The 16,310-nt window shown below is 44.4% G+C and overlaps 1 protein-coding gene across 1 annotated transcript in view; it reads right to left on the bottom strand.

Annotated features, from left to right (window-relative positions):
- LOC126416816 (microtubule-associated tumor suppressor candidate 2 homolog) overlaps positions 1-16,310 on the bottom strand; it is a 574,074-nt gene that overhangs the window by 537,617 nt on the left and 20,147 nt on the right. The window contains exons 4-5 of the mRNA XM_050084699.1: positions 13,754-13,947; positions 9,490-9,632 (exon numbers count right to left, since the gene is read on the bottom strand). Coding sequence (XP_049940656.1) covers positions 9,490-9,632; positions 13,754-13,947 — 337 coding nt within the window. The remainder of the gene's footprint in view (positions 1-9,489; positions 9,633-13,753; positions 13,948-16,310) is intronic.

A 16,310-nucleotide genomic window follows, 5' to 3' on the forward strand; every position in this document is an offset into this window, starting at 1 on the left:
TTATGTTTTGCACGTCCTTCAGCAATACACGCAATAATTTTTTGAATAGTAGCAATGAATCTCCTCGTATTTTATGTAACTTCAAATGGTGTATATTTTAGTTAAGCGCATTGCCGTTTTCAGGAAACAAAGGGGCCATGTCTGCGTCTGTCAGTATGCCGTTATTTTTTACCAGATAAAAATTATCTTAGCGCACCAAAAATAATGAAATGATACTGAGAATGTGTTTCGTTTGTGATCTGGTTTGTTGAGAAATGTGAAATACAAATCACATACAGGGAGTGTGCCTGCTCTGCCATTTAATGCGCCACGTTCACTGTGTCCCCCCCTCCCCCCTCCCCCCCGTTCCCCCTCCTCGTACTCAGGCGAGCGTGTCGTGGCAGGAGGAGTGGGCGGGGTGGGGAAGGGGGGGGGTGAATGCACAGAGAAGGTGAGTGAGACCTATGGCACTCGTGCCAGGGCATGGCTCGCGATTCGAATTATTGGCCACCCCTGGGGTATTGTACACAATCACTCGATTGGCTATGGCCAGCGTCAACGAACTGCAACATAACCACGCATTACTAGACCTGAAGACACCATAACTGCAATTCAGTCTTTAACCCCATGAGTCACCACAAGTCGGTTTGCTGTGACATTTGTGAGGGTCATTTCCTAAACGACGTAGCCCTCCACGACACCTCCAGGTCATTTGACCGAATTGTCCAAGGAACTGACATGTTAGGCAACTTACGAAATGCAGAGACGCTTGCGGGTAGTCAGTTCAGGTTGCAAAGATTGAGGGCAGACTCAACGTAAATACATATAATGTAAAGTGAAGAGAGACGATAACGTTCGACTACGTGATCGACGATCAGTCAAAGCAGTGAAGTATCCACGAATATGTGCAGAGCGATTTAACACGGGGCTGCATAAAAGTAACGGTGGCGGGCGGCAGGCGTGAGACGTAGATCTATGGGAGAAGGCGAAGCTACTGCAATTCACGCACAAAAGAGAAGGCCACCAATGCCTCATCCGGCATATTCTTCTGTACTAGTCTAGGATCCTTATCTAGGCGGACAAGGTGCGGTGCTTGTTCCACTGCACAGTCTTCCAAATATTGGAATCGCCGAATACCGTTGCCCTCATTCTCAATTACACGCGAATTTTCGCACAATCAGTAAAGCAAGGCCTCTACTTTACAGTGGATCGTGAACTTGAGCCAACAGATTTTTAAGCGATCTCTCTATTCTTTCCGGTGACAGAAGGTGTCCCCTGTAGCACGTCAGGGAATTGCAGCGCAGTTTGGGATTATTAATGCAGTACACACAGTGTTTTAGGAAAGCTAGATGCGATGTACCCAGGCCAGGGGGACGAAATAGTGGATCCTGTGACTGGAGAGGTCAGCCGTGCGTGATACGAGAAGAGGGACGACGGTGCAGACGACCTTGAGGGCAGCGGCGGCTGGGGAGGCACTGCGCGGTCCAGCGACAGGCCGCGATCAATAGGCGCCGTCTCGGCGCTGGATCTCTCACGCTGAGTCACGGCGCACCACCGCGGGGCGGGGAGGGTAGGCGCCGGGGGCAGGAGGCAGGAGGCCTGCCTGCCACGCCTCTAGCTCACACATCCAGCCGCGGCTACCTCTCTTCTCGCAAGTCAGCCTACGGCGTGAGGCGGCTGACGCTTCTGGTGCCCGCTTTTCCCCCCACTCCTGTACCGTTCTCGCACGCTTTGTGGGAAGGACGAATGCCGGAAAGTAATATTGCACAAACTGGCTCTAAAAATCATCAGGTGAAACAAGATACTGAGCCACACGTGAAAAGACAATAAATCCATGCACTGGCGAAGGATGGCGAGAAATTTGAGAGAATGTGAGACCTTAACTTTTCCCGGCGAATTGACTGTTCGAACAACTTACGGGTTTGCTGCCGGGTGACGACGTCGACCACCGCCGATATTTCTACAGGAGCACACCCTGCCATTCTCAAGGCACAAATGGAAGCAGGAAGAAATGTGCACGGAAATTTAATACCTCGGTTCACAGAGGACAAACAAGGAAGATACCACACACACAACAAGTGTCAACACAAACAAAGATGACCAACACCAGAAAGAGCGATAGTGACTACTCAACAGGTGAAGGAGCACTAATTCTGTCCCTCTGTTTTTTGATGAGAGACAGAGCCGGATTCCAAGCAGCATTTAAACAAAATCTACCCTCTCTGTTTATAAGGTTGCTTGATAGTTTGATTTCAACAGCTTCCTTAATAACACTATCCCAATAGCTGGACGTGCAGGCCAGAATCTCCGTGTTGTTGTATTCCATAGGATGACCGGTGTCAAGGCAGTGTTCTGCGATAGCGGATTTGCTCGGCTGTTGTAAGCGTGTGTGACGCTTATGTTCAGTACACCGGTCTTCCACAGTCCTGATTGTCTGGCCAATATATGACATGCCACAACTGCAAGGAATACGATAGACACCAGCCTTACGCAAACCAAGATCATCTTTTACGGACACCAACAGGACCTTAATCTTAGAAGGTGGTCGAAAAACACATTTCACATTTCCGCAAAATACGGCCAATCCTGTAGGAAATGCTTCCTGCGTAAGGCAAAAATGCCGTAGACTTAGGTGCCACTTCATCTACATCTACATCTATACTCCGCGAGCCACCTTACGGTGTGTGGCGGAGGGTACTTATTGTACCACTATCTGATCCCCCCTTCCCTGTTCCATTCACGAATTGTGCATGGGAAGAACGACTGCTTGTAAGTCTCCGTATTTGCTCTAATTTCTCGGATCTTTTCGTTGTGATCATTACGCGAGATATATGTGGGCGGTAGTAATATGTTGCCCATCTCTTCCCGGAATGTGCTCTCTCGTAATTTCGATAATAAACCTCTCCGTATTGCGTAACGCCTTTCTTGAAGTGTCCGCCACTGGAGCTTGTTCAGCATCTCCGTAACGCTCTCGCGCTGACTAAATGTCCCCATGACGAATCGCGCTGCTTTTCGCTGGATCATGTCTATCTCTTCTATTAATCCAACCTGGTAAGGGTCCCATACTGATGAGCAATACTCAAGAATCGGACGAACAAGCGTTTTGTAAGCTACTTCTTTCGTCGATGAGTCACATTTTCTTAGAATTCTTCCTATGAATCTCAACCTGGCGCCTGCTTTTCCCACTATTTGTTTTATGTGATCATTCCACTTCAGATCGCTCCGGATAGTAACTCCTAAGTATTTTACGGTCGTTACCGCTTCCAATGATTTACCACCTATGGCATAATCGTACTGGAATGGATTTCTGCCCCTATGTATGCGCATTATATTACATTTATCTACGTTTAGGGAAAGCTGCCAGCTGTCGCACCATGCATTAATCCTCTGCAGGTCCTCCTGGAGTACGTACGAGTCTTCTGATGTTGCTACCCTCTTGTAGACAACCGTGTCATCTGCAAATAGCCTCACGGAGCTACCGATGTTGTCAACTAAGTCATTTATGTATATTGTAAACAATAAAGGTTCTATCACGCTTCCCTGCGGTACTCCCGAAATTACCTCTACATCTGCAGATTTTGAACCGTTAAGAATGACATGTTGTGTTCTTTCTTCTAGGAAATCCTAAATCCAATCACAAACCTGGTCCGATATTCCGTAAGCTCGTATTTTTTTCACTAAACGTAAGTGCGGAACCGTATCAAATGCCTTCCTGAAGTCCAGGAATACGGCATCAATCTGCTCGCCAGTGTCTACGGCACTGTGAATTTCTTGGGCAAATAGGGCGAGCTGAGTTTCACATGATCTCTGTTTGCGGAATCCATGTTGGTTATGATGAAGGAGATTTGTATTATCCAAGAACGTCATAATACGAGAACACAAAACATGTTCCATTATTCTACAACAGATTGACGTAAGCGAAATAGGCCTATAATTATTCGCATCTGATTTATGACCCTTCTTGAAAATGGGAACGACCTGCGCTTTCTTCCAGTCGCTAGGTACTTTACGTTCTTCCAGCGATCTACGATAAATTGCTGATAGAAAGGGGGCAAGTTCTTTAGCATAATCACTGTAGAATCTTAAGGGTATCTCGTCTGGTCCGGATGCTTTTCCGCTACTAAGTGATAGCAGTTGTTTTTCAATTTCGATATCGTTTATTTCAATATTTTCCATTTTGGCGTCCGTGCGACGGCTGAAGTCAGGGACCGTGTTACGATTTTCCGCAGTGAAACAGTTTCGGAACACTGAATTCAGTATTTCTGCCTTTCTTCGGTCGTCCTCTGTTTCGGTGCCATCGTGGTCAACGAGTGACTGAATAGGGGATTTAGATCCGCTTACCGATTTAACATATGACCAAAACTTTTTAGGGTTCTTGTTTAGATTGTTTGCCAATGTTTTATGTTCGAATTCGTTGAATGCTTCTCTCATTGCTCTCTTTACGCTCTTTTTCGCTTCGTTCAGCTTTTCCTTATCAGCTATGATTCGACTACTCTTAAACCTATGATGAAGCTTTCTTTGTTTCCGTAGTACCTTTCGTACATGATTGTTATACCACGGTGGATCTTTCCCCTCGCTTTGGACCTTAGTCGGTACGAACTTATCTAAGGCGTACTGGACGATGTTTCTGAATTTTTTCCATTTTTGTTCCACATCCTCTTCCTCAGAAATGAACGTTTGATGGTGGTCACTCAGATATTCTGCGATTTGTGCCCTATCACTCTTGTTAAGCAAATATATTTTCCTTCCTTTCTTGGCATTTCTTGTTACACTTGTAGTCATTGATGCAACCACTGACTTATGATCACTGATACCCTCTTCTACATTCACGGAGTCGAAAAGTTCCGGTCTATTTGTTGCTATGAGGTCTAAAACGTTAGCTTCACGAGTTGGTTCTCTAACTATCTGCTCGAAGTAATTCTCGGACAAGGCAGTCAGGATAATGTCACAAGAGTCTCTGTCCCTGGCTCCAGTTCTGATTGTGTGACTATCCCATTCTATACCTGGTAGATTGAAGTCTCCCCCTATTACAATAGTATGATCACGAAACTTCTTCACGACGTTGCTATCGTCACTCACCCGTTGCACAGAAGGCTGATAGTGCAACGCACGTTTGATCTGCCTCTCACTATAACCATTCTGACGAAAGGTGACTGCGAGATGCGATGCTCAGCTGCCAAACTTTCAGGGTCTGAGATAACGTGGGGCCTGTGAAACAAGGTACGAAGTATTCCTTCACGCTGAGCTGGATGGTGACAACTATGGTGGTGGAAAAGAATGGATGCCTTCCCTTCCTTGATGTGTTGGTCAAAAGGAAGACTGATGGTACGTTGGGACATTCTGTTTACAGGAAGCCTACTCACACTGACTTGTATCTGCGAGCTGATAGTTGTCACAACGCGCCATGATACCAGTAAATGTGGGGCAGTTAGCATCTCGTACCGCATCCTCTAAGATTACGTCATTACGCAGTACTTTACAGACTAGCACGGTAATTTTGAAGGGTTGTGCGCTCCATTTAATTTTCCTATTCTCACTTATTCAGCAAACAGCCTTTTTCAGCTACCTGTTACACGCATGTTAACGTCTATTAACGAAACCCATTTCTTACATAGCTTCTCACTTTCACTTTACCAGCCTGCCAGTTTGTTTCATCAACTGCATGCTCACATTTGTTGCCACTACAGGTACTGCTGGGTAAAAAGACAGGTCAGAACAGCCTGCGAAGCTGCGGTAACATGTTGCAGATGATGTGACGAATTCAGCATCATGTCTAATAATTGATGTAGGCCAGGATCAATTTGCACCGTGGTATTACTGCATCGTTTCCTGCACTGCAGCATTTCTTTCCACGCTGCAGAACAGTTCGCCCATTCCTTGAATCTGCAAGTGTCTTGGGTATGTAATTAAGGTGCGTAAATCAAATATAAACCAGGGCCCTGATTAGTACTACCAAATCACAGTATTACTGTAATGACCTCCCGTCGCCATTATCGGAACCGCTCGGTGGCATTACTGTAAACGAAAGCCCGATCAGTTATTTAGACTATCGTCAACACTGTTGAAGTCTGAATAGTTTCACGGGCAAGTTGTTTGATCGTTATAACAGAACAGCATAGCACATTCTGTGCCGACCGAAGCGCCCTCACACCTAGCCGCAGTAATACCTTGGTCGATGAGTAACTACGCACGCTGTGGCCACGGCGGCTTCTGCGCCAATACTTTCGCCTTGCCACTCACATTCAGTACAGCTCTTTCTGCCCAGAAAGCGCAGAACTAGCCACACTATGTCAAAGAGGATAGGTCACATGGTTGACCTCTTCCTGCCCGAGAAGAGTGCAGGTACGTGTACCTAGTCACCCAGTAGGGGGGCAGCCGCCATCTCGAAAGCTCTCGGACAGCGACCGGTTTAGTTGAAAAAAAAAAAAAAAAAAAAAAAAAACTATCTCGTAACTTTCAAATATTGTTGCTGTGCTGTTTAGTCCAAAGACTGGTTTCCTGCAGGTGCCCACGCTAGTCAGTCCTGTGTATATATCTTCATATCTGCAAAACTACTGCAGCCTTCACTGCCTGACAGAGAAAGTGAAAAATACGTAGGACATGTTCTGATTTCAATGTAACTTACTACACGTATACACCATTGGCGAGTGTGTAAACGATTAGAATTCCTATTCTTTGTGACAGAAAGAAAAGCGACCACAGAGCTGTAGTGTTGGTCGTGTTTCGAGCTGTTCCCAGGCCTGTTAGGGTTTACAACGGGCGTGAACGGTGTTAGATACTGTGTCACCAGTGTGAGGGCACGGAGATGCAGTGTGCTCGTGGGAGTCAGCACTAACAGCACCTGGCAGTTTGGGAGGTGCCTGATAATGGGTCTCGCATCAACGTGGCTGGTCTGGTCGCAGAATCTACTGGCACTCACAAGAGTGACTGAGCTGTTACGTTGCAGAGAGCTTCATTTCTTACGTACAAAGCGGTTTCCAACTGAAATAGAACAGATGCAGCTTCACTGAATTTATCGTGGACTAAAGTAGTGTACAGTTTTCTTAAACAAAATTGTAAGAATCAGTGCAGAAGAAAATTTTTGCCCTCACGTGATTCAAGTTAAGAAGTCAGTAGCCTTGTGAGCCTCCTTCTGTTATTCTTTAATAATAATGTAAACCATCATAAATGACGTCTGTAGATTTCCCAGAGTTCCACTACTGCATTTTTCGTCAGTACCTAGGCATCAGTATTTTTTTCCACCTTGGAATTCTTCTTTCCTCTATTTGTTTGCGTCTTTGACATCTGCATCACATCTCTGAACACAGAATGCTTAACGAAACATGAGAAACTAAACGAGGAGTTGCGACGAGCGCTCACGTAGTAATAACGGAAATCCCAGCAGGAGTGCACTCAACCGATCCGCATACGGGATTGTCTGTGTTTGCTTACGTATTACCAGCTGCCGTGCCTGGCGTTGCACGGGACGTTTAATATCTGCCACAAAAAAGTGACTGGCCCTGTGGCTTTCGATATTCACAATACATTGAAGCCACATGGGAAAGTGCAATCGTTTTAAATGGAAGGGCAACATTATTTAAATCACTAAGTATCAACGGAATGCGAAGAATGAATATGTCTTCACCTGCGGCATATCTCGTGATGGTAGTGGACTATATTACGTTCGGCAACAGGTTCTTCACGGCCAGCCTTCTTCCGTTGCATATGGCATGTGTAACAACGGAAACTTGTCATTAAATAACAGTTTTCAATCATGTTTCTGTCAAATTATCTAGCGTTCGTTAGTCCGTGGATCTAGTGACGTTTGATGGTACCATCTCCAAGACAGTATTGCTGCTGTAATTTATTCTCGCCATAGGAATTACAGTTATTTTACCACGATATATTTAGTTTGTTAGTCATGTAATTTTTCATTAATTTTCTTCATTGTTTCATCTGAAGATAGGAACCTGAAGATTATATATAATGTGTATCTGTCTCTATTAAAATATGTAGCCTATGTCCAGTCAGGGGATCGTGTAGAAATCTGAAGTAAATCGGCCAAGAACTGTTCAAGTTTTTTGTAACAACTTTTCCCCTTTATACACTGATGAGCCAAAACATTATAACCACCTCCCTGACAGCTTGTTTGTCCGTCTTTGGAACGAAATTAATCACTGATTCTGTTTATCAGGGAACGACAGTTTGTTAGTAGGTTTGTTGGGAGGTATGTGACATTAGATGTCTACGCACAGGTCGTGTAACTCTCGTGAATAGTGGCTGCTGGTTTCCGTACGCCGTGAAGGCGCCCTATAGCGACCCAAATGTGTTCCATAGCATCAACATCAGGCGAATTTGGTCGCAGAGACATCAACCCAGTTCACTGTAATGCTCCTCGAACGACTGTAGAACGGGTCTGGCTCCGAGACACGCACAGTTGTACTACTGAACGATGACATCGCCGTCGGGCATGATATCAAGCATGGAGGGATCCAGGTTGTTTGCAGCCTGTCAGACTGTCATCGATAACTTGCAGAGGTCCGATGTAAGCGGAGGAGAATGTTTCGTAGCATAATACAGCTCCCCTCTAATCAGCCTGCGTCCGTGGCGCTCTGCACGTTTCGAGCCGCCGTTCACGTCGTTTGTGGAGACGACCCGCTACCTAGTGTAGCAAAAATGCGATTCACCCGAAGAGCAGACAGATTTCCATTCATCGACAATCCAATCCCTATGGTCCGTTGTCCCCTGACGACGACGCTGGGTCAACATGTGAACGCACAGGGGTGGTCTGCTGCGAAGCTTCATGTTCGACAATGTACGATGAGCAGTGTGATCTTTCGGTAGAGATGCCACAGATCACCATCTATCCTACTTTACAGAGCAGACAGGCCTCCGAAACTCACGTTCTGTGAAGAGTCGTGGACGTCGAATCATTTAGCTCGTAGCTACTCACGACAGTAGCACCTGAACATTCGACCAGCTTCTCTTTTTTCGTGATACTCGTTCATATGCTCTGTATAATAATGATCTGCCCTATGTTAAAGTCGCTTATCTCAGTGGATTTCCCCATTTGCAGCCCGTATCTTCGCCAGTGTGATCCCCCCCCCCCCCCCCCGTCCGTGTCTGCTCCACATAATTTTGTCCCCACGTCACGTGGCCGCAACGCCACTGGGTGGCATCCAACGTCGCGGCGGGCTGCGCTGATAATATTTTGGCTGATCACTGTATGTTACATACAGACACGTTTCAAGTCAGATTACGAATCTTAGATAAGCAGTATATAAACAATGATTTCCCTTTCATCATGAAGGTAAAGAATGCAAAATTTCTTCAAAATCGGAACAGAACTGTAGCATACTCGTATATTCGGAACCATGTAGCGTGATTCTTACGACACTATGGCTAAGGAACGCACTCTTTCAATATGGTGGGAGAGGGAGGGGGCGGTGTGCTTGCGTTCCTCAGGCGCTGTAGCCACCTGAAGACTGAGGGGGGCTCTGGTAAGGAGAGACAGAGAGAGAGGGTACTCACGTAGCGAGGAGACGCTCTTGCAGGAGGGCGTGGCCGGCGAGGCGTGTTCTCCGCTGACGTCACTGACGGAGCTGCGCACCGAGCTGTGGCCGGACAGCGGCAGCGTCTGCGAGATGGGCGACGCGCGCGTGCGGGGCCGCCTGCTGCAACAGCACACGCCCACACGGCGGTAGTGGCGGGCGCACTCCTGCACGCTCCATTCCCACCTCTAACAATATCGACCGGCAACCGAAGATCGCGCGAGAGTCCCCAGTGAATTCTCATTTCACGATAGTTTACTTTCATCTCGATGTCATCGAAGTTTCATTTCAATGAAAGAGAGAGAGAGAGAGAGAGAGAGAGAGAGAGAGAGAGAGAGAGAGAGAGAGATAGATAGATAGGGAGAAAGGGAGATAGATAGATAGGGAGAAAGAGTTTTTCTTGCAACATTTTTTTTCACATCATATTCGCACATTCTTTCTTAGCACTCAGCCATTTCAGATTTCGCCCAAGCATAAGAGAATTCTTCATTGTACAGGTTCATTACATTGTAAACTGAACTTTCCGAGTAACATACGAGCAGAATGGGAGCTGAAGTCTTACCGTCTATTGTCATGTGGCGTCGTTCATCATCTAACAAGGAGGCCACATGGAAATCGCATTTTTGTAATTTTCTCTAAGTATGACATGTGAAGTTCAGAACTCAAATACCGCTCTTCAAAAGCAGTCGATGCACTCTAGAAATTCTAGAGAAACCCGACTTTGAAGGTATCCAATTAACTTTAATTCCCTGAAGTTTTGCGATTTTTTTTTAGAATGAGCCGCTTGGCTCACACCATAACATTGGAGAGTGGTCATTGGGTAATCAATGGATCGCTGGTTCAGATCTCAGCATTGTCTTCTTTTCGTCCAGTTTGAGTGCTTACATCATTTAAGTATAAAATTAATCAAATTCCTGCTAATTGACACATATACCGATCATTTTAATGAAAACACACATTTTCTTATTCGAAGTTACACATCCCACACTAAATTCCAGTTTTGGTTGCAAATATAAAATATACCCTATCGATATTTTGCAAAATATTATTAACACAGATTGTTTAAATTAAAAATGAACAACCCTTCATAAAATATAAATAATTAAGAAGTTATATTTCCAACTGGAATTTTATTCTTGATTGTGATCAGAAACAAACACTTTTGATACATGCATGGAAGAGGTTTGATATTTGAGATCTGAATGTCACATACAAATATAAAAAAATTGATAAATGTAATTGCCACATGATCTCCTCCTTACTCAAATGTCTTTGCAGCCTATTGCTTACATATAAAATGTGAAATTTCATACACCTTCAGCTGTCTGCTACACCATGTCCAGGCCCTTGTCTAAACACAAGGATGACTGTGTGAATTACATGAAGGGGTGGTGTGCAATTTAATGACGAATTATTTACAGTGGTAATATGTAGTACAAATTTAACAAAAACCAAACCACACAACATGAGCTATCAAAATCAATCATAAACTAACAAATAAAATGGGAGAACAGTTTCACACTATACAAATGTAAAGTCATCAAGAAAATATATGTATGCCCTTCAACAATTAAGTGAACCTACTAATCAGAGGTCATAATTACATGTCATTGTTAGATAACTATGGTGTCACATATTGACAAACAACTAGAGTGTGATGGTAACACTGATGCCTGTGAATCAAATGAAGCACAACAGTCACAGACATATATTAAAGAGTACCATCTAAAGGTGAGTTATTTACATGTTTTCATATACTACCAGAAAATAAAACCATTTACCTGAGGTCAACACTATGTTAACTACATGTATCACCATATACCACACACTAACAAACTAATAAAAACAGCAATTTAAAAGTTATATCAAAATAATCTCTTAATTACAGATGCATGTGGTGCCACCTACTACATAAAAATATTTTCAATGAGAAACTGTTAAGCTAATGTAATAAGCCATAACAAATTCCCATTATGTAGGACATGTTAAAATATCATATAGAATAAGTTGTAACCCATATTATCAAGAAGTGGTTACTTGACTGGTACACTGTATGACCAAACCACATGCCTGTCTAAGAGCAGATTTCCCACTTCCTGATGATGCTGGTTGTGACTTCTTTCATATGATATTTTGACATTCCCTACACAGCTGGAATTCGTTATGGACTTATTGTTTATTACATTAGCTTTATAGTTTGTTTCATTAAAAAATGTATTAAATAGGTGGCACCTTATGGATCTGTGATTAATTTATTATTTTGATGTAAAATTAAATTCATTTTTGTTTAGTTTATTAGTATATGGTACATGGTAATGAAATGGTCATATGGCAGTATTGGCCAGGAGAGCCCATTTGGGGTTGTTTGGCCACCTAGTGCAAGTATTTTTTATTAGATGACACTTCAGTGATTTGGGCATCAATGACGGTAACAATAACACAGCACCCAGTTGCCGAGTGGATAAAATCTCCTACCTGGCCAGGAATGGAACCCGGGCCCATTGCACAGCAGTCAGCCATGTATGCAAACATGGTACAATGTATATACAGGCAGTTAATCTGGAGTTGACCTCCTAGAAATGGTTTTATATTTTACTAGTATAGGGGAACATATAAATAATTCACCTTCAGATTGTACTCAGCAGTATACAGATGTGATTGTTCTGCTGCAACTGATTCATGAGCATTGATATTACCTTTAAATTCCAGTTGTTTGTTGATACGTGATACTGAAGTGATCTAAGAATGACAATTTTGACTTACATTAATAGGTTCATTTTATTTTTATATGGCATATATAATTTTGCTTCCCAGATTTTATTCACACAATGTGCAGCTGTTCTCTCACTTTAGTTCTTAGTTTATCATTGATACTGGTATTGCACATTGTACAGTTTGTTTCTTGTTAAATGCTTACTACATATTACCACTGTATGTAAATGATCTCTAACTTTTCACCACCTCTTTATTACATAACTGACACTGTCATTATTGTTGATGTCTTCAGAGAGGGTGTAGTGAAATGCCTAAACCAGTCACACGAATAAATTAAGTTCATAATATAGACAGCTGAAGGTGCTTTTAATTTTACATTTTATACTGAACAGCTGAAGTCCTTCAAACATCTTATACAAAGACAGACATAAAGAGACAATGTTTACCTCGTGCAGAAATTCCACACTTCTGTCACAAGGAGTGGCTGTTTCCATTTCAGTTCGTGTCCCTTTTTTAGCTGTCTGATTAGGGCATGTAGAGTTTAGTCATTTCGAGATATTAATGATCAATGGAGGGAAAGGGTGAGGGTAAAGCCTCATCCAAGGTGTCTGTAAGGAACAGTTACAAGGGTTGGTATTATTCTGCTGAAAGATCCAGTGGTATTATCTCTGAACCACTAGCGTCTGATGGAAGTGACAGGGTACAATTTATACAGTATTATTTAAAAGTATTACATACATAGCTGCAATGCACCTGATAGTTCTAGGATTGTTATGAACAGAGAAAAATTTGTGCTGGTTTCTTCTTAACCAAAGTGTTACATGTAAGTCCAATGTTGGTCACTGGAGAAGAATCTCTGTTATGATTGTTAGTAAAGGATATTATAAGTTAAATGTGGAGACAAAACATGATCGAAAGTGTTACCTTAAGAAATAAACGAAGAGAGAATTTGTGACAACTCTGAGCAAAAAAATGGACGATACTGTCAGGACTGTTACGACTTCACACTGGAAGAATCAGTGAAGCTTTCGTATGTACGGAGCAGGATAAGATGAGGTTATATACGCAAATAATCAACACTATGTTCTGTAGCATATTTGCAGGAAGTATAAAATCAGCGCAGTGTACGGTGAGATGGAAAGCAGCAAGAATCTAGTTGAATGAGATGGAAAGCAGCAAGAATCTAGTTGAATGAGAGGGGAAGCGATAAAGGGGAGACAGAAGGGAAGTAAAGGTAGGGTGGAAAAAGTAAACAGTTAACGGGGGTGGGAACAAATAAACTTAGAATGGGGGCGATGATGAAAACCATACAGGGAAAGAAACATGAATATAGAAAACAAGATGAAATGATGGAAATGGAGAGAGTAAGTCAGACAGGAAAATAAGAGAGAGGGAAAGGAAGAATGAGAAGAAAGGGGAACACATGGGAGAGGTGAAGAAGCAAGAGAATGCAGATAACCGCCATTGCTCGGGCACCTCCAGTGATTTGTCACTGGTGACGGCCTCTGCAGGCTGGCGGAGAAGCTGACCTCTTGGTCCTGGTGGGCGTGGTTGAGTCCGCGGAGCCGGCGCGCTCCAGCGCAGTCACCGCCGGCGAGGTGGGCGTGGCCGCCTTCCTGCGGGCCGTCGTGCTGTCCGGCGCCGGCGGCGCGCCCAGCCCGGCGAACACCTTGCTCTTCACCTCCTTCAGGTGGCTCTTCAGCACGCGCTGCTCCGCCTGGCCCTGCAACACGTCCACCACCTCACACGGCTATCCGTAACAGCCTCACGTCTACGTCCTATTTTGTTCGTTACTAGTGCTTGTTTCGTGTGTGCGAGGCGAGCTGGAATAATTGCGAATGAGTCTTTATTTTTGCGATACAGCTGACAACCGTGTAGAGCAGCGAGAAAGGGGTGGGGGGGCGTCGAAGCAGATGGTGATCCGGCGCCAACATACTCGAGATGTCGACAGTTTTTAGGGAACATACACTGAAGAGCCAAAGAAACTGGTACACTGCCTAATACCTTGTAGGGCCCTCGCGAGCACACATGCAACACGACGTGGTGTGAACTCGACTAATGTCTGTAGTAGTGGTGGAGGGGGCTGACGCCAAGAATCCTGCAGGGCTGTCGATAAATCCGTTAGAGTACGAGGGTGTGGAGATCTCTTCTGAACAGAACGTTACAAGGCATCCCAGATTCAATAATGTTCTTGTCTGGGGAGTCCGGTGACTAGCAGAAGTGTTAAACTCAGAATGGTGTCCCTGGAGCCACTTTGTACCAGTTGTGGATGTGTGGGGTGTCGCATTGTCTTGCTGGAATTGCCCAAGTCCGTCGGAATGCACAATGGAAATGAACGGATGCAGATGATCAGACAGAATGCTTGCGTACGTGTCACCTGTCAGCGTCGTATCTAGACTTATCAGGGGTTCCATTTCACTCCAACTGCACACGCCCTACACCATTGCAGAGCCTCCACCAGCTTGAACAGTCCCCTCCTGGCATGCAGAGTTCATGGATTCATGAGGTTTTCTCCATAACCGTACACGTCCACCCGCTCTATGCAATTTGAAACGAGACTCGTCCGACCAGGCAACATGTTTTCATACATCAACAGCCCAGTGTCTGTGTTGATGGGCCCAGGCGAAGCGTAAAGCTTTGTGTCGTGCATCCTCAAGGGTACACGAGTGGTCTTCGGCTCCGAAAGCCCATATCGATGTTTCGTTGAATGGTTCGCAAGCTGACACTTGCTGATTGCCCAGCATTGATATCTGCAACAGTTTGCTGAAGGATTGCACTTCTGTCACATTTAACGACTCTCTTCAGTCGTCATCGGTCCCGCTGTTGCAGTATCTTTTTCCGGTCGCAGCGATGTCGGAGTTTGATGTTTCAAACGGATCCCTGATATTCACGGTACACTCGTGAAATGGTCATACGGGAAAATCGCCACTTCATTGTTACCTCGTTGATGCTGTGTCCCATCGCTCGTGCGCCGACTATAACACCACGTTCAAACCTCTAATCTTGATAACCTGCCATTTCAGCAGCAGTAAGCTAGCTAACAACTGTGCCAGACGCTTGTCGTCTTATATAGGCATTGCCGACCGCAGCGTCGTATTTGAATACACACGGCTATACCAGTTTCTTTGGCGCTTCAGCTGTTTGGCTAGTAGAAGGCAGTTGTAGGACGAGACAGTTACGTAAGTGTAACTGTAGACAGTAGTATTGTGGCTAGTGGCCATCATTGTCGTGACGCTACTACTGGGCCTATTCGTAGTCGCACAATGTGTGTTACTGCGTCGATGACGCAACCCACAAAATACAAAAGTGAGTCACTAAATTTTGATTGCAGTACTGATAAATGTTGCAATAAAATCTGTGTTGGTTGTCAAGATGGTCGCAACAATTAAAGTACATGCTGAAGACCTTTAGTTTTAAACAAACTAGGGACACTGAAGCAAACTGAATTTTCTGTGTTTGCTATTTCTAAATTAATGAACCACTGTGAGCGTAACTAGTTACTTTAACAGTGGAGTTGTACATAGTTGATCGGCGACCATTTTGTTTTGTAGGAATTATTCTCATCCTTTCCAGTTTTGGTAAATACTTAGGACTTCGTAGCGATATGAAGCTCACTTTATTAGAATTTTAAGCTATAAATACAGTCTGAATGACTTTCAGCAGTAGATGGTTATTTGTCCATCTCGTGTCGACTGCTAAACGGAAGTAGTTGCGTTATTTGCCAGTTGTTAGGCTTAGTACACAGTCATTGTGATCCAGCTGTGGGCCAGGTTTAACTGCTGGTAAGAGGGTGCTGGTAATAAGGTCAAATTGACATCAACGCAAAACGTCTACGTTTCAGGTAACTGAATGCAGTTTACGTACTTGATAACGTGTCTCCCGTATTACCTCGAGTTTGTGGCGTTCCACGGCTAGACAGGAGACGGCTGGACAAATCGAATGGTAGACCTGGCCGTAAGGGCAACTAGCTTCGTGACGCTGCTAATTATAGCGACCATCTCGTCCGAAGTGCAGTGCATTATTACCTAGCGGTGCAAACACAGGAAAGCGATCGCGCAAACTGTGTTCGTGGACACGGGCAACCGC

The sequence above is a fragment of the Schistocerca serialis genome, chromosome 8 (assembly GCF_023864345.2).
Source record: "Schistocerca serialis cubense isolate TAMUIC-IGC-003099 chromosome 8, iqSchSeri2.2, whole genome shotgun sequence".
Lineage (NCBI taxonomy): Eukaryota > Metazoa > Arthropoda > Insecta > Orthoptera > Acrididae > Schistocerca > Schistocerca serialis.